Genomic DNA, 18,964 nt, shown 5'->3' with positions numbered 1-18,964 from the left:
CCAAGCAGTAATACGATTCTTGTTGTTCAACATTCCAAGTCAACGTAGACTTCCAAGAAGTTTGTTTTCAAGGTTATTCAATCACTGATTACATTTTACATATGTCTTGAGTAGTACTCCTAACTGCTGAAATATATTACGGAGAATATTCAAGACTAATCAAAAGGATCATATCATATCTTATCTGCAAGATCATCTGCTGAATTTTCATAACCATGAACAAAATGAATCTCATCTTCAATAAAACAATAATTAACACAGCAACAGCGAGGTTGATGAAGAAAAAATCGAGTACATGCATACAGGAGATAAAATAACCTTCAAGTTAACACCCTGTTTTTTTTTCTTCAAATTAGATTTAGTACTAGCTAAGTGGCTCTGAAGAATTACAAACTTTTTATTTTTTAAAAAAATAGAATGAACTACAAGCTATATCATGAGAGCATGCTTGTATACACAATCAATTATACTAAGTAGCTGAGTACAGCATCTTCTCAAGACAGCCCACTTCTGGTAAAGCAACTGGTTGTATAAGGGCCATCAATGATTGAAAATGATTTCGAGCAACATGAGTCTGGATAAATAAGATCATAGTTTCTAACCTAAAGTCCAGGTCTCAAATTCCCTTTTCTGGACTGAATTCCTCGATAGTTCTCGTTGCAAGAGTCAGAACATCCACAAAAGCACTGAACGATGCACGAAGAAATCTAGCTTCTACTGCTTCGAAATGCCTGTAAAAATGATAGGATAAAGAAATGATGAGAAAGTGCAGACAAGTCATTAGAACAAAGACGAAAAGAAAAACGAATTAAATATTAAGTAGCACATGCTCTTCAGTGACTTCAGTCAATGATTGAAAATGTTATGCTGGTAAGAGTGATGAAAGACTGAGATTCACAATTAAACAAGCAACATAGGGTAAAATATGTTTGAAACACCAACCGAAACCAGAAGAAATTATCCCTTTTTAGGTTTCTCAAAGCAAACACAAAAGATGAAGGGAAAACTCATTTTTTACTCGGAAAGAAACTCACGCTACAAGCTTTCCATTGGAAACTGACAGCACCCTCTTTACTTTATCTGGTTGCAACTGAAAGATATGCCCGAATTAACATAAAATTTAAGGAAACATTTGAGAATTATTTTTATGATGGTTTAAGCACCAAAAAGACTCACCTCTTTATCAACATTTAGAGCTGCATACACAATGTACGCCTTCTCATCTGATTCAAAATTTACTTCTAAGTCACTGCACAAAAGGTCGACAAATTGATGTCTTGTTATAAAACTAAGAGGAAGATGACATTTCATGAATTTCATCATACCGAAGTGGAAACCTGAAGCAATGACTTAAACACCACAAAACAACTTATGTAACATTTGAAAACACAGAAACTATATAAGCCTCATTAAAGCCCCTTCAAAGTTTAGATTGGACTGATTACTCAAGCCATTGACCAAAGCACAGACCTTGTTGCACAAGTATTTCAACAGCAACTAATAGCAAGAATTTGTCAAGCTGTCACAAAATTTTCATTACTTTTCATAAGAATCTTTTTAATGATGCCTAGACCATTTTCCTAAACAATGCCATAAAGGCTTTCCTGTACTGATTTTGTAGACTACACCACAAATGCTTCATGGTTTAACAGCCTTGATACACCAGCGCATACATTCATCAAATTAATGCTATTAACAATTTGATTCTAGGATTCAATTACGCATACTTCCACATGCCCACTAAGATCATTTAGTGGCCAAAGATGGCTAGACCAGGTTCATTCTTATTTCAAAAACAATTTACATCCAAAATGCACTTTAGAGGAAAATCAAGCCAAATTCATGGACTTTACTGTACAAATCTTTCACAAACTACTAAATTGGTGCAACTATATACAAAGACTCCTACTCTTACAAAGAGTCAAGTTACTATACTAGTATACAATGCATAAACATATACTTATAGAAGGCATGGTCAGGGGATGGAGAATTCGTACTCAGTCCACTCCTACGAGCCCCAGCTCAAAACATGCTATAGTCGTCCAATAACCCAAATTTAAACATAATTGTTATATCTTTGAAATTCAATCTACAAATGTCGCTCCTTAATTTCGATCTTTCTATAGGCTACAATCACTCAAAAACCTTAGCTACAAAGCAGTTTAGGGAGCATCCTGCTCCAAAAACCTAAACCTAGTTCCAGTTTCTATTGAACACTTTCAAAATTGGTGTTCCTCAAACCCATTTCATACAAGAAGCACAATTAACCCCCTTTTAAAAACGACAGAATTTCCTTATTCTATTTTTCCCCTTTTAATTATTCAAAGCTTCAATCTTTATGCAATCTAGAAACGTAATTACAAAACCCCATTTCAATTCATGTAATTTGGGGCGCACCTTTCATAATAGCTCAAATTCTTCCCACAACTTCCACAAATTTAAAAAAACACAATAAATTGTTACATACACACACTATCAAAAATTACAAGATATAATAGTTAAATAAATTGAATATTACGATTTTACTCATGATAGCAAGAAAAAATAAAATCAATTTAATAAAGAAAGAAAGGAAGGAAGACTGACCAGGTGAACTGCCATGGAGAAGAAAGGGTTTGTGCTTCCATTGATAAATTTGTTGGGGTTGAAGACGAGCACGCAAAACCCAAGATCAAACTCTAAATTAAAAGTTGAGTTAAGGGTCGTTTGAGAATTAATTGAAGCAGCTAATTGAGTATGAAAGGAAGAAATCAATTAAATTGAAAATAAAGATTGAAGAAAGAAGATGTAAAGATGGGTGGGAGATTTTGAAGGGAGAAAAGCAGTGTGAAATTGGAAGTGTGGAGGCTGGTCAATGAAGGGCTCAGATTAAAGAATGAAAATTACACTGGCAATTTATTTTAGTCGATTACATGTATGTAAAAGCGGAGTATGTTGCACAAGAGCGGGTATGAAATGAATACCGAGGTGTCGTTTGGTTGCTATGGGAATTTACTTCCCATAGGAATTTGTATTTCATGAGAATTGCTTAAAATTGTTTGGTTGACATTAAGGAAGTTGTAAATCATGAGAATTTTGACTTACCTAGGGGGGGTTGGGTAATCAACTTCCCATGTTTTGTGGGAAGTCACAATTCCCATGAATTTGCAATTCTCTCATTTTCACTTTTTAGTGTCAACCAAACAACTTACCCATTTTCAAATTCCCATGATTTTTGACTTCCTCCATTTTCTTTGTGTAACCAAACAACCCCCGAATATGTATATACTACCTCCATTTCATATTAATTATAACGATTAGACATCTTTTCTCTCTCTACTTTGTGTCAAGTCGTTGCAAATAATAAGAAACGGGGTAGTAAATTACTCACTTACTTGCGTGATAAATGTGAAATAAGAGGAAAAATAAATGAGGTGCGACGAAGTAAATGTTTAAGTAGTGATTTTGAGCTAAAAACATACTTTGTAGTTTGTACTTGGAATTGAATAACCTAACCCCATTACCCGAGTCTACTTTAATAATTAAGTTTCATTTCGGCACAAATGTTTTACAAGTACACGAGTTTCAAATGCAATAACAAAATTACCGAAATGCAAGATTAGTTAATGACACGCACGAGTATATTACCTTTTTAAAGCATGCACACTTTCAACCCAACTTGAATATCATTCTCTTTGTTAAGGTTTCATGACTGCTGATCGGACTGACATAATGGACCTTACAGTCCATGCTCCCTGAGACCCTGACTATTCCAGGGACCATGACCAAAGCACTAGGAATAGGACTATATGGTTCTAGAACTGTATGTGTGTATAAGCTAGGTGTTCGTGACCAGTTAGTTTTGGTGTGCTTACAATCAATCACTTATGTATCTCATAGCGAGTTGAATGATGGGTGGGTTCGTTTATAAGGGTCTGTGGTGATGGCATGGTGGTAAACTGGCAAAGGTGTTAGAGGTTTACTTGAATTTGATGCTTGGTGAGTTGGTGGTAATGTTAGGAGTAGTGTTGACTAATGAGTCTAGTCTGACTTCATTAGAAAGATTATGTTAAAAAAAAAAAAAAAAAAAAAAGAAAAAAAGAACAAATGTCTTATTTAGAAGTTGGTATGATGGTGTTAGAGAGTTGCGTTAGAAACTTAAAATACATAAGTCATCTTTTCATCCTCATGACCAATTCACACTAAGGGCCTGTTCTCATTGACTGAACTCAGCTCAACTGAACTGAACTGAGCTGAACTGAACTGAAATGAATATTTTATAAGAGAAGGAAATTAGGAGCTGAACTGAACTGAACTGAGCTGAACTGAACTGAACTAAACTGAATTTCAACGTAAGAGAACAAACCCTCATCTATTGTGTGTTTCCTCTTAATAAAATTAATAATAAGTACGGAATATCACCTATCTCACTAACACTAAACAATCATCATAAATCTAATATAATTCCAAGAAAAAGGGTTCAAAAGTTTAATTTTCATTTTTTTAAAGATTAGCATATGTTCTAAATTCTTATGACCTAGAAGTATAATTAATTAATTATATATAGGAATCGTTTACATACAAGATAAACTTTTTTTTTTTTTTTAACGAGAAGATAAACTTTTTTTTTTTTTTTTAACGAGAAGATAAACTTAAGGTCCCCTCATAATAAAAGAGCGACACAAACGTAGCACCATAAAAATACTTCAAATTTCTTGAGAATAAAAAAAAGGCATATAAAATAGCATATCCGTATATTCTCAAAGCATCTAAAATAATAACCATGATACCTTGGCCTAAAATTATGTTAACAGACTTGACACCTTCAAATCCCCTGTTTTGTTTTCTCTCTTTCTATCTCCCCTTCATTCTAATCACTAAAGCGTGAAATTTTTCTCTATTTCTCATCTTCAATAACTTTCATAATAATAACTCTATTTGTAAGTTGTACTTGGCTCTTCCTCAGAATCAACATCTTAAAAAAAATTTGAGGTAACTTTTTTTTTTTTTTTTTTTTTTTTTTTGGCATGCATGATTTATTATGTTTCATGTTGCTTATTATATAATCCTCTGCATATTTTGATTCATTTTTATGAATATGCATATACTCCGAAACTCGTACATCTTGCTTGAGTTGATTTTTTTGGCTTTTGTGACGAAATTATATAACTATTTTACCTGATATTGTTAGTATAGACGTATAGTGTACTTCATTCATATCTTTTTTTTATTTATAAAGGCTTATACAAGTATTGATTATGGTTTATATTTTTATAACAATAAATTTTTGTTTGATTGACAGTCTAATGTCTTAGCTTACTATTTTTGAATAAATTTTTTTACAGTCATGAAGGGTAGAAAATTAGATAATGGAAGGATTATTAATTTATTATATTGATGAAATGTAGAGATAACTTACTGACTTGGATAATGCCAAGTATTATACAAGTATTGCTAATTGTTGATCTAGAAAATTAACCTCAAATCAGTCATTTTTAAGTTAATTTAATTCAAGTACTTCACACTAGTAAAAGATGATAAGAGTATGTTGCACGTATTTGATTCATTTTCCTAAAAGATGTCGATTGTAGAATTAGCTAGTAATTTAATTTACTTATAACTAATATGGATTTCCTAGTCTGGTACAAATCCAGGTACAATTTGAATTACCAAGACAAGTTTGGCAGTTCCCAAAATATGTACTGTAGTATGTAATAGCTGACAATGAGTCCATTAAAATCTCAAGTAACCGTACACATAGGCACATAGCCATATAGGTAGAGCATGGTAATATGGCATGTACACGAACTATTTGTAGATACACCGTACACCTGAGTGTAAGACATAAACTGCAGTTGTGTAAGACATAAATTGCAGTTATGAAGAGTCCCCCGTATTAAATCCTTACTTTGTAGGAATATGAGGAAAGGCATTCATGATAGAAAAGGAAGAGGAAAGAGTGAAAGTAAGGAATCCCCGTATCACAAATGTGGGATGATGAGCCTTTCGGCTCTTTCGCAAGCATAACTAGCCCCTCCTCTGTTCTTTGGTCTCGTTAGGTTTAGTAGCAATCACTCGTTACTAAATTCGAGTTTTTGATTAATACCATAGCCATCTAGATAAATAGAAGAATAAAAGTATATTTCAATATAATTATTCAATTCACAATTATGATCAAATTATACATGTTACAATTATCAACTGGGATCTCCCCTCATTTTATGCTAGGGCTGCTGGTAATACAAGGCCTCACAATAGCAAGGAAAGGGGACAAAAACACTCCCTCTCATCCGTCTTTTTTTTTTTTTTTAATTTACTATACATTTGCAATCGTTGCTAGTAAAATTTCGTTGCACAGAATCAAAATCGTGCACCCATTTGTTGGTATTCTTAAAGGCTCAATCCCGATGACTATAGAGACGAGCAACGATCTTATGAATTGGGTCATGTGAGAGTAGCCCCGATCCTTACAGGCTTGAATCTTCCCACTGCTCTTCGTACATACTCGTATAAAAGCACAAAGACACCGAAGAGATATATCAAGTAGCCGTTCAATCTTTCCAATACTCTATACATGGATGATAGGCTGCTCCTTGTGGCTGATTTTGTAGTGCTCAGCATCATCAATGGCATCCAATCTGAAAAGGAAGGAAAAACATGAATATAGCAGCTCCTTTCCTATAGAGGGGCACAAAGTATAATGTTAAAGCTTGTAGCACCTCAAGATACAAGAGAAGGGAGCAAAACCGATATCGGGAGCTTGAAGTGTTGGTGAGAGCATACCTGAGCTTGTCTTATCAGGCAAATTTGTCCAATCATGTGGGCTTGTCTTGCATTCTGATGCTCTAATTAAATCAAGAAGTGCTTCGTTAACCTAAGACAGAAATAAGTATGTCAGAAAACTTGCAAAAAACAATTGGATGTGCATTTGGCATCCATATCCATACGTTATAAGTTATCGACATAAACAAAACCCACTTTTTAAAATGTCGTAAAAAACATCCATACCTCGTTTGTCCTCTCATGGCTCACTAGATGCCCTCCGTGTAGATCCACCATTCTGGCAAAAGGATGAAACTTCTCCGCAAGTCGTTTAGCGTGACTAATTTGAGCTATGATGTCATGTCTTCCGTGAATGACAGAGATGAGGAAACCAGCAAAACGAATTTGTTCAATTTCTGCTCTGGTCAACTTATGTGTCCAACAAGCATTGATCTGACCTTCAAAACCATGATTGGCCTGCATTCCAGTTTTTGATATACCTTTGACATATTCCTGCATTCAGTGAAAAGCAAACAACTTATATCGTAAACATCCGATTCTAAACATAAAAGCATGATAACAGAAACTTTAGTGAATAATCTCTGAAGCACTTCCACTGTTCCACAACATTACATTCAAACAAGTCCATCAATACATACAGTAAGATGTAATAGTTTATGAAATGCTAACCTTGTATAAAATTGCTCGTCTTGTACTCTCTCCAACACACTCTTTGAGATAGTCCTGTAATCCATAATACATTAGCTAATGAGAATTTGTCATCACTTTTACACATAATTATGGACAATTAGTGGATTGGCAGGTATGCAACAGGAATAGGAAGCTGAAGCATTTACTTGGTGTCTTGCTGACAACATTGATCTAAATTTGCAGCATAATAAAACAAGAGATACGGAGTATATTTTTACCTGGCTGTAATGTGTGTCCAAGTCCACAGCAGCCCTTTCTTCTGGTGTCTTGGCCATCAAGAACCGTACTGCAACTGATACAGTTAACCGGTCAAGCTGAAATTGAGAAGCAACAGGGTCATTAGAATACGTATTCTGGTGTTTAGATTTCTATAGAAACATTAATGACTTCTTGTACCAGTCCATCTAGTCCCTATGTATCACTTATAAGAATTACAAAAATTGTAAAACATCTTATTGTTATTGTTGTTGTCTGTTCACAGTACAAGATGAGAAACAAGGTTGTCTTGCAGAATTATAGAATCTTCCGCACATTACCCCCAGTATCAGAGTCCACTCAGTTCAGAGGTTAACAAGGAGGTCTATTATATTCAGTCGTCTCTGGTTCTAGCCACATTCCAGAGAATAAATATATTTCAGAAAAGATGTTCAAGAATGAAGCTCAGATACACTGGCTCCATCATCAAGCACCATACATCAGACACGTGTTTTCTACAATAGTTAATTTAGACAACTTCAAGCCTTTACACACATAAAAGTTAAACAAAAGTACACAATATACGCAATAAACACAGCTGATAAACCTTCCAAGAAGTATCGTCCATCCTTAGAAAAGCCTGTTCATAGTTCAGGGCCAAGCAAATTAGGGAACAAATGTTGCGATGCTAAAATACTAACCTTGAATAAAGCAAACAAACAATGGTTTTCTTGGAAGAATCGTAATAAACAGGAGGCCCACTGGCCTTTATATATTCAGACTCATCCTTTCAAAAGGTAGCTATCAATGTGAAATCATGGACTAGCCGACTAGGAGAGCCATACTTCATTACTTCCTAGAAGCTACTCCGTATCATTTTTCACTTTTACAAAGAAGAAATCGTATAAAGTTGACCATAATACTCAACTAATAGACACCAGTTTACATCACACTGATTAAATGTACCAAACATTATGAAGGAAATCATTCAAAAATTGTGCAGGACTGAAAGCTATAAACACAAATCATACTACAGAATAATGATCTGTTAGAGATAACTATGTTCATGATAACAATTAAATAAGCATTGCATATCACGAGGATAAAGACAACCAAATATTTGCAAGGTGAAAACTGCCAGTCCATACCTTTGGCAAACATTGAAATCCTCCTCCAGTAACATTAAGTAAAGCCAAGGATGAAACTCTATCGGGTACTAAAGCTGACAACTTGCAAGCTATCATACCACCTGTAGCAAAACAAAGGTGTCAAAGCGGCGCAAAATTATGATTCAATGGCAACAAACATTCCTCGGGAAGTCATGAACTCACCCATTGAATGCCCAAAAACATGTGCTTTCTTCCAACCCAAATGATCCATTACAGCTATCGCATCCTTTGCCATAATCGTTGTTCTGTTCCAAATAAAAATAATACAATGTCCAACATCAATAAGACCAAAAAGTTCATAAAAAACAATATTTTGTCAAAGAATAAATCATGTCAAACATCAACAACACAGAAAAGTTCATGAAAAAGATATTAAAAACTTCAAAACCCCAACAATCAACTTATCAGGGTAGATACAATCAACAAACTCATTCAAGTTTTGACAACTTGCATAAGCTTAATTCATCAACATAGCATTCCTTCCTGACTAGTTCAACACACACCGATGTCAAAAGTATGAGTTTCAACTCCCATGTTGCAAGTAAAGGTCAACACAAAATTTACCAATTCAAAAATCACATGCTATATAAATACTCCATACCAAAAAGGAAAGCGGGAATTGGGTAGATATTTTCATAATTTCAAACATACCAAAACATCCAAGAAGAATTAATAAGATAGACAAAAAAAATAATTTTTTTATTTGAATTTTTCAATGCCACACATTTGTAATCACAAGCAAATTTGCCTAATTGATGCATACCAATCAACCATTAACGCTGGAGTGCTATCAATAGTTCAATTGTTCAAACAAGTTTTACACAACTTACTTCTTGACTATCTTGAGAGCTGAGTGAAGTGTTTATATTATCCTAAGATTGAATCCCTTCTACATTAATCACACTTTGCGCCTCCTAGTTTAGTTAAATTAAATAAGCAAATCACCAATAATAACAAACAATTCATTAACATCCATTAAGTACAAACAAGTAACCACTCCAAAAAAAAATAAAATTGTACAAACAAGTAAAGAATAAAAGTTCACATGATTCATGCTCTTTTAATTAAGAGAATCCGACAAAGAAAAGTCAAAATAAGCACAATTTCACAATTTGTGATCATCTCATAAATTAACACAATTCAACTAAAAATAGAAACATTATTCAAATTACACAAATTTCACGAAAATTAAAACAATGCATATGAATAAATTATGAAAATGAATACTACTCGTATAAAACTTACGTATACTCGGATCTTTTGATTGGAGCAAAGCTCCGACCCATTCCCCGATTATCAAATGCACAAACCTCCATACTCCCATTTCCTACACCCTCATCATCCACCGTTGATTTCTCATCATTGGGTACATCAGTCCCTACCAACGCTTTGATTTGAGGACCCCATGAATCATGTGTCCCAGCTAAACCTGATCATCCAAAATCATCAAAATTCAACAAATACCCAGAAAAATTAAACAAATACCCATCTCAAATTCATCAAAAAAATTGTTATTATCAAATTAAATTACCAATTATAAGAAGAACTTTTACAGGTCCACTCCCGTAAGTTCGATAAAATATTCGGGCCCCATTTTTACCGGCGGGTTGTTCACCAGAAACATTGCAATACGGCATCGTTTTGGTGTTGTAGATAAAATTCTTTTTCGTGTGAGGATTTTATTTTTATTTTTTGTGGATTAAATAAAGATGAAATTTCTTTCAAAAAAAAAAATAAAGATGAAATTTTGTTTTCCAGAAATAAATTGGTGAAGAAAAAGCTGGAAATAGATGATATATTTATAAACACTACTCCACGTAGGAAAAGGAAAGAGTTTTTATTAGGTGTGGGACGGTGTACCCTAATTTGGAACTTTCTGATGAAAATCCACGTGTTCTTTTAATGGATAAGTGCCACGTGTATGTTTAGTCAAATTTGATTTGCTATCCTCTGATTTTTTGAAAAGACTATTTTTTATGTACACCAGAATAAAATTTAAATTCTCAAATTTTTTTATTATTATTATTATTTTTTTTTTTCTAATTATATCTTGCAAAAATACGTATGATAAAATTCTACTAATATTCAGATTAGTACTTTGTACTTTACAGGGAAAGTCAAGTCTCCAAGTAAACAACTGTAATATCATCTTATTTTTTCAACAAAGATCAATATAAGGAAACATAGTTTAGAACTCTTAGCTTAGATAATATTCCTGATATCTAATCATATTTTAGGAAAACAATTATCATATTTTGGGGAATTTCTTTATCGACTTCACTCATCTCGTTTATAAATATTTGCTCAAACATTCAATTATTTATCGACTTCACTCATCTCGTTTATAAATATTTGCTCAAACATTCAATTATACACAATTGAAGAAACAATGGTTGTTTTAACAATTAAACGAAAAGAGAGGAAAATAGACATGGCAATCAATACAAGTATGATTGCCGAAACCAAAAGGATTTCGAGTACTAATACTATGGAGGAATCTACAATGGATGAAGGTAAACTTACTTCAACTTTCTTTATCATAGAATATAACATAGTAGTAGTAACCTAAAATACAATTTATTTATTTTTTCGAAACAACTTAAAATACTTTTAGAGTAACTTTAATTTGTTTTACAATACATTAATGTTAGTCTTGCCTTAATCAAGAATTTGTTAAAAGATTTATAATTTGTAGTCATTTACAATTTATAAGACCAGCTGAGTTTTTGAAGATTTTAATTCCAAAATTTAAAGGTTTTTTTTTTTTTCATTTGAATAGTAGAATAATTTAACGTTTATTTAGAGATAGGTTTCCAAAGTATCTTATGTAATTGTTAACGTCTGATCTCTATTGTAGATGTTGTATGACTTTTAATTGATGAAATATTTTTGCTATTCAAAAAAAAAAAAAAAAAATCTGATTATAAAATTTAAATAACTAAAAAATAAAATGAAATTTATTGGTAATTTTATGATTTTTAATCTTCTCGACATTATTAATAATTTTAATCTTCTCGACATTAGAAAACTGATTTGCTGATTTTTTTTTATTTATTTATTTATTTTTTTTTGAAATTCAATATTGTGGAGTAAAGTGTAAAAATAAAATCTGAAAAAATAACATATGAATAGATATCGCCCGATTTTTCAGTTTTTGGCAAGGGTATGAGACTTTTGAGTGTTACAAGTTGTCAACTTTGATTTGATGCAATGCTTATTATTATTTTTTTTTAATCATAAAATTTGTTTAACCTAAGTCATAATTATAATTTATTTATATTTTTTTTTAATTTCTTTTTGTAGATCATAAAACAGATTATCTAACACCTGCAACAAGAAATTCGGCCCTAAATGTAATGCATGAATGGGATTTATACGCCGATAAATTAAAAAAGCTCTCGAAAACGAAATCACGAGCTGAGCTCTTAGCTATCATGAAAGAAGACATCTTCAAGAAGAAGAAAATAAAGCAAAGTTCTGAAAACAAGTTATTATTGGGATCTAATCATACCAACAATAATTCATTTGGTACAAAAAAACACTCAATGTTGCAAGACATCATATTCCATGAATTGGCAAAGCTTTCTTTCGAGGGAAAGTTGCACCATAATAATGATGACAAAACAAAGGTTAGTGATGATATTGGATCACCATCTTCATCGTCTTTGTCAATTTCGCAACGTGGCAATGAGTTACCCCCGTTGTCGTTGATGAGAGAAATAAGTAAACTGAGAGGATCAGAGTTGAAGATAGTGTTAAAAGAAAAATATATATATAAGAGTGATACACGACAAAATCAAGCAAGACTAAGTATTCCATTCAATTCAATTGAATTCAAAGATTTTCTACACAAACATGAAGAGGATTACTTGAAGAAAATTATAGGTTATGATAAATCGGATCGGGCTATAAGACGGACTATGGATGTGGTGTTGATTGAACCTACACTAGTGAAATGCGCCGACACGGGAGAGGATAAACACATTATTAGCAATTTAAAATTCAAATATTGGGAAGTGTTTTATGTTCTCGTTAAGGATTGGATGCAAGTGGTGGAGAGGAATGAAATTAAGGTTGGTCAAAAGTATAAATTGTGGTCTTTCAGGTATATTAATCAAGATAATCAGAGGGATCAACTTGGATTTGCTCTTGATAAGCTTTGTTAGACCGCTTTGTATTAAGGGAAGTTGATGGTTTAGCCTCTTCTTATTTTTAATTGTCTACTTTTTTTATGGTCAATATAATAATCATGTAGTTAACACTTATTTATATTTTTTCTTCTTCACATTTATTACATGCATGATAATGAGCTAAGATGGTTAAATAGCCAACTTCATTATAAATGGTTGGGTGTTTGAATCCCCTTAATCTTATTTCTATAGGTTTATAAAAACACTAAGTGTTTTACCACCAATCTAAGTTATTTTTTATGTATTCTTTTGAATACAAAATATTTTTATGCAACAAATGACAATTCAATATGAATAACAAATTTAATTGAGTTATAAATTACTATGTATATTAATGATCAACCCTAAGTAATAACCTGGGGCATCGCCCGTACCCAAAAATTAGTTTTTATATGAAATAATGTGGGTTTTTTGGGCGACGTGGCTCAACAATTAAGGTTAATTAAGTAATAACGTGATGTACTTTCAAAGGATTTGCGTAACACATTTATCGTACATTTTTTATAAACGCCTTTAATATATTACAGTAGTATAGATTGTCTATTTCAATCTATACTAACGCCTATTTTCTTAGGCCTAAGTAAGTGACTCGGAATTATAGTAAAGTGTGCACCTCAGTATATGCCTGTCTATTTTCTTTACGCCTTTTAACATTATGGATTCTAGCCCATTAAGCAAAACCCGATCGTAAGGCCCATAATCAGAGAATAGTTACCTCTATCATACGACGTGATGTACAGGATTCTAGCCCTTTCCACTAATTTTCTCTCTCCTCCAAAATATTTCCAGCTCTTTTACTCTCCAGAACTTCTTCCCCAATTACCTCCCTAATTCACCTAGAAAAAACCCTAATTTCTTAAATCTCGACCTGATTTTCGCGCGCTTTCTATCTCCTCAATTCAGAAATGGGGGAATTGAATATTTCTGAGATGAGTTTACCTTCTCTATTCGATCAAGCTCGTAAGATTCATCAGTTGGCTTCTGATTCAACCGTTGATCAGGTTTTTTTTTTGTTTGATTTGAAGTTTTCTGCTGTTTTGTTTTTTATTAACCCTAATTTGTTTATTTTTTTGTTGTTGTTAATGTGGAATTTAATTGATGTTAGGGTTGATTTTCAGGAGAGTATACGAAAGGGATGTGAAATGTTGGAGAAATGCGAGGATATGATTAGTAGATTGGGATTGTTTTCGACTAATGAAACTAAAGAGGATATTAGCACTGCTAATCTCAAGTATATTCTGGTAATTCTTATTTATTTAATTAATTAGCTTGGTGTTCATCTGATTGTTTGATTTTGGAGATTTAGCTAGCTCATTTGTGAAGTAACCAACGAATTTTGTTTATACTCGTTTTTATTATCATAATCAGTATATTTTAATAACAGTGTTACAAAAAAGTATAGAGTGAATCCTCACACTTAAAATGGGGATTGGCCCAAATAGCAAATTTTGGAAAAAATAAATAAAAGAAGAGATTTATGTGATGTAAAATAAAAAAACAAAATGGCATGAAATGAAATCACAAGGAAATTGTGGTGGTAGAAAAATCGAGTAACGAACGTCAAATGAGTAAACCGAAAACGTGGCAATTTTGTGCATCTGGCCTATGATCCATTAACCTCCTGGTAAGATTTGGCTTACTAGTCAATTATCCATAGTCCCTAGGTAGGTTAATCAAGTAGTATCAAATTGCATCACTACAAGATTTTATAGAATTATGGGGTATTGGTCGGTTATCTTTTAAATGTAGGAGTTTAAAAGCTTGTCGATGCTAGTTAGTTAAAGTAACAATTTTTTTCCCTAAATCTTTATGTAGTAGCAGTGATACACTCCTATTGACTTGGATTTTTGGAAGAAAATTTTTAATTGGTCATACTCCATCTTTGGCTCCATGTAGATTTCACCAGTTTTGTTTAAGCCAATCTACATTTATTGCCATGTTTTAGTATAGTAAGTCTTGCTATTCTTTTGTCAAGGTGTGTTCATTGAGTTGATGTCATTTTGAGTTGGTAGCATACAATGTGGAGAGAGGCTACTATGTGTGTATCTGTTTGTTGGTAGAATTTTTTATTTAAGTGGTCATCAGAAGGTAGAGGGGGTAAATTGCTACTCTAAAGGTCCTCTAGTCAATTCCCATGTGTTCTTTCCATTGGATCTAGTCTGTCTACATATTTCTCTGTCGCATGTTTCAAGTATGATTTATGTATATGTGTCACCTGTATCTGATAGAAAGAAAGATCTTTTAGCTAGAGCCTTAGAAGTACATTCTATTCATTGGACTGGGATCGATTTAGGTGATGATAAGGTTGGCCTGAGTTATCTTCGGGTCTATCTCCAACTAGCTTATTATGATGTGTCAATCAATATCAATTTAGGTCCGGTATGTTTGGGTACTGTCGAGTTTTGGGCCTTGTAAGTTTGTTTGACTCTAATATGTTACTCCGTATAAGTATGAACTTTGTGCAACAATGAGCAGACAGTAGAAGATAACGAATTATCAATATTAATTAAATAGATGAATGACAGCAGACCTGGATGTATTTTCTTAAACAATTGAAATTTGTGTTCAGCTTTACTGGTTGTTTTTCTTGTTCATTTTTCATTAGATGATGTTGCTACTGGCCCACTGAATTGCTTGGAGGCATTTGTTTTCGGCTGGATAAGTTACTTAGTTAATGCTTGCTCCTGCTGTGTTGATCAGTTGACACCAGAGTGATTGACATTTCTTATTCATTTGACTTTACAGGTTCCATACTACTTAGGTGAGCTGACAGAAAAAGTTTCACAGGAAGATAGGGTACAAATTCTTAAGGCTTCACAAACAAAGCTGAAGGTACTTTTATCTAATTCTTATAAGTAGTGAGCTTAATTATTATTATACTGCGTATAATACTAAGAAGACAACTGTTTATTAATTGTACTAGCAAATTAGCAATGGTACAAAAGAAAATTACATTCTTTAAATTGAATTAGATACTATATTCAAATTGGATTCCTTTTGAATAAGGTTATCCATCAAAATGTGCCTATATTTTGTTTTTATGTTTCTTGTAAATACTTTAAGTTTATAACTAACCAAAAAGGTATCAAGTCACAATTTAACACAATTGATTAATTTTATACTCTAGAAAATTGTTAATTTTAATACTCTAGAAAATGTTTTTGCTGTCGTAACTAGTACATGAATAAAGTTGGTTCATTTTATTATAGTTCATCTATTCAAAGTTATGGTTCATTCACCATAATCTTATAGTTTGGAGTGTCTTAATATGATTGTTCTCTTTTTAGGAATTTGTTACATTTTGTGAAGCCATGGAGCTCTTACCTGAAGAAGAGTCGGAATCTTCCAAGCAAGGCAGTTCTAATACTTTTGCTGATAAAAGGGCCAAAAAAGGTTGGTCTAAGTGGTACCATATACTACGTAGAACATTTGCTTTGATCATTATTTTTAGTTTACCTTGACACGTTGATTTATGCTGAACAATGTCAATATAGATTTCTTTTAAATTTTAGCATTGATGTTTTCCTGTATGGAATCAATCTAGATTGCTCGTTTTAAACGACAAAAGGCTGCTGAGTCTAAGCTACTAGAGATTAAAGAGCGTAGGGAACGACGTGGACGTTCAACAAGAGCTTCAGCTTTATCTACACCTGTTGAAGCAGGAGAGGAAGATGTGTTGGATGATGATGGGGAGGAAGAGAGGGAGGTTAGTTTTTCTTTTTAAACTTCTTATACACAATTTACTTCTTTATTTTGTTCTCCGCAACACCAGCAGACCCATCACCACCATGATCACCAGCAGACCCATTTGTACTCCATATTTGTTACAATGTAGATGTATCATAATTTAATCTGGATTTTTTATTTGCAAATTGAGGTTAATGTTTAAGCAAAATATAGAGTATTGCAAGTTTCACATCCCAAAAGATCCTTTATCTATGGTATCCTTTTTTAATGTATGTGTTTGTCATTGCAGGCTTGGCTTACCACTATCTCTTTGGCAATTTGCAAGGTATCTTAGCAAAAATTGACATATCATATATGCAAAATCACCTTTATTGTTTTCTCTTTTTTTTATAAGTAGGCTTGTTCACTTGTTGCTTTACTTCTATGTAGGCTTTGGATTTGCTAGAAATGCTGAAGAAAGAGGAAGAGATGCTTTCTGCTGTGGAGAGACAGATGCAGGTTTTTATTTGATATTTTGATACCTTTGCTGTGACACCAGCCTCTGTAGTTGTAAGGATATTTATACATCTATTGTTGAGCTCCTGCTTATCTTTGCAGGACTTGGGTAAGGAATTCACTGAGTCTCTATTAGATGAACGGAAAAGTAAGGTAGAGGGGTGGCATCGTGATTCTGCCACCCGAGCTCAGTACACAAAACCAGCACCACCGATAACATGTGCTACCTTTGCACAAGATGTTCTTGAAGGGAGAGCAAGTGTTTCACAGACACACGAGCACAAACATCAACCCCTCATATTTGGACCAGCTAGTCTCACCGGCAGAAATCTTACAACCGAGAGAGAAAGAATGGCAGCACAGGTTTTTCAACCTGGCCACAGGTATCAAGACTCCTTGAATATGAAAAGCATTTCAATTTGCAGAAAATTTTTGGTTGTTCTGATACTGTTGGGTCTGTTGCTTTTTCTGGGTATTATTTTCTTTTCTAATTGGGCTTGGTGTGGGCACTGTGTAATGTGTATCATCATGAGAGGAGAGGCAGGCTCCTGTTCAGTAATGAATGTCATGTAATGCCTAAAGATAATCTAAAATAGTAGTGTCAAAAGTCTAGAAGTATAGCTGGATAGGCACTATAGAGAAGCAATTAATGCATTCAAATTTACTCGTCACTCCCTGCATATTGGAAGGGTGAGTAGTCAGTGTCTCAGCGAGTATTGAGATACTGTCTATTTGGTGAGGGATGTTCAAAAGCTGAGCCTGGACTCGCCTGGGTTAGGCTGCTGAGCTTGATTTCAGTCTTCTATTGAGCTTTAAGATTCACCAGTCCTTAAGAGTCTGACCTCAGGCTGCTATTTAAACCCTGGCTTGGTGTTTAGCTCGGCTTTGTCTTCTGGATTGAGGGGGTTTTGTTGGTGGGGGGGATGGTTGATCAATTCGTTTTTAGGGATTTTTCTTTACTGTTTTATCTGATTTGAACATAAAACTTGGATGCACAGTCATTGAAATCAGTAGTCACATCACTGCACATAGAATCTAGAATAAATTTTTGACAATTTAAAAAGGAAACAAGCTCCTCTGTTTATCATGTTAGCTCAGCTCATTACACCATAACTTGTTGCAATGAAGAATTTACATGCATTAATTTTTTGCTTCTTAGGTTACCAACCATGAGTATAGAAGAAGCTGGTGAGACGGAAATGGACATCATGAATAAATGGCAGGAGAGAACCAAGAAGTACATAGAGGAGGCGAATTCCTCATGGTACAATGATCCTATTAAACCAGGCCCACCCGAGGAGGATGAAGATGATGATGCCGCAGTGGAGAGAGCCAGAGCATTTGACGACTGGAAAGATGATAATCCTCGCGGTGCAGGAAACAGCAAGCTCACTCCCTGTGGTTAAACATATCACTTACGGAGTACTATTTATTGAGAACCCAAATACACAATGTTAGGATGTCACAGGTCAATTTTCTTTCTTTTTTTTTTTTCCAACAAAATGAGGTTGCTTGATGTAGTATAACTGTGTGGCTGTATTTGTAGATCACAATATTATACTCTTGTACACGTTTGTATGTGTTACATACCCGAGCATTTGAGTTACTAATCTGATTTTCGGAATTTTGTCGCATAAATATACAAATGTTTAATACGAATTGTGTAAAACTTGCAAGGATTTGTAGATGGAGAGGCTATCTTTGATAGCTGTACTTTGATTTTTTCTTGAAAATCGCGCCTTTAAAAATTCAGATTGGATCTGTAGAGAACATGCT

The 18,964-nt window shown here is 33.6% G+C and overlaps 3 protein-coding genes across 4 annotated transcripts; 1 reads left to right on the top strand and 2 right to left on the bottom strand.

Moving 5' to 3' along the window:
• Window positions 1–304: 304 nt before the first annotated feature.
• Window positions 305–2,895, bottom strand: LOC145630170 (uncharacterized). Its single transcript, XM_081682419.1, has 4 exons — window positions 2,587–2,895; window positions 1,177–1,249; window positions 1,035–1,090; window positions 305–731 (listed from the first exon to the last, which is right to left on the bottom strand). Exons 1-4 carry the CDS (start codon window positions 2,625–2,627, stop codon window positions 617–619), a joined length of 285 nt encoding a protein of 94 aa, XP_081538545.1. The 5' UTR covers window positions 2,628–2,895; the 3' UTR covers window positions 305–616.
• Window positions 2,896–6,099: 3,204 nt separating this feature from the next.
• LOC145631628 (uncharacterized) lies at window positions 6,100–10,596 on the bottom strand. The gene is made up of 9 exons (XM_081683749.1): window positions 10,348–10,596; window positions 10,062–10,245; window positions 8,979–9,061; window positions 8,796–8,896; window positions 7,671–7,766; window positions 7,432–7,485; window positions 6,988–7,254; window positions 6,763–6,853; window positions 6,100–6,617 (listed from the first exon to the last, which is right to left on the bottom strand). The coding sequence occupies exons 1-9, from the start codon at window positions 10,451–10,453 to the stop codon at window positions 6,424–6,426; spliced, it is 1,176 nt and encodes a 391-aa protein (XP_081539875.1). The 5' UTR covers window positions 10,454–10,596; the 3' UTR covers window positions 6,100–6,423.
• A 3,140-nt stretch (window positions 10,597–13,736) lies between these two features.
• LOC145630169 (PP2A regulatory subunit TAP46-like) lies at window positions 13,737–18,843 on the top strand. Of its 2 annotated transcripts, none has more exons than XM_081682417.1 (9): window positions 13,737–14,007; window positions 14,125–14,247; window positions 15,752–15,838; window positions 16,294–16,397; window positions 16,550–16,712; window positions 16,983–17,018; window positions 17,123–17,191; window positions 17,291–17,571; window positions 18,348–18,843. In XM_081682417.1, the coding sequence occupies exons 1-9, from the start codon at window positions 13,912–13,914 to the stop codon at window positions 18,592–18,594; spliced, it is 1,206 nt and encodes a 401-aa protein (XP_081538543.1). In that variant the 5' UTR covers window positions 13,737–13,911; the 3' UTR covers window positions 18,595–18,843. The 2 variants fall into 2 exon arrangements, with proteins under 2 accessions (XP_081538543.1, XP_081538544.1); XM_081682418.1 differs by having other exon boundaries at window positions 14,112–14,247.
• The last annotated feature ends 121 nt before the right edge of the window (window positions 18,844–18,964 follow it).

The sequence above is a fragment of the Chenopodium album genome, chromosome 5, assembly GCF_948465745.1.
Source record: "Chenopodium album chromosome 5, dcCheAlbu1.1, whole genome shotgun sequence".
Taxonomy (NCBI): domain Eukaryota; kingdom Viridiplantae; phylum Streptophyta; class Magnoliopsida; order Caryophyllales; family Amaranthaceae; genus Chenopodium; species Chenopodium album.
Note: the sequence above shows the minus strand (reverse complement) of the source record. Positions and strands in the feature narration are given on the sequence as shown.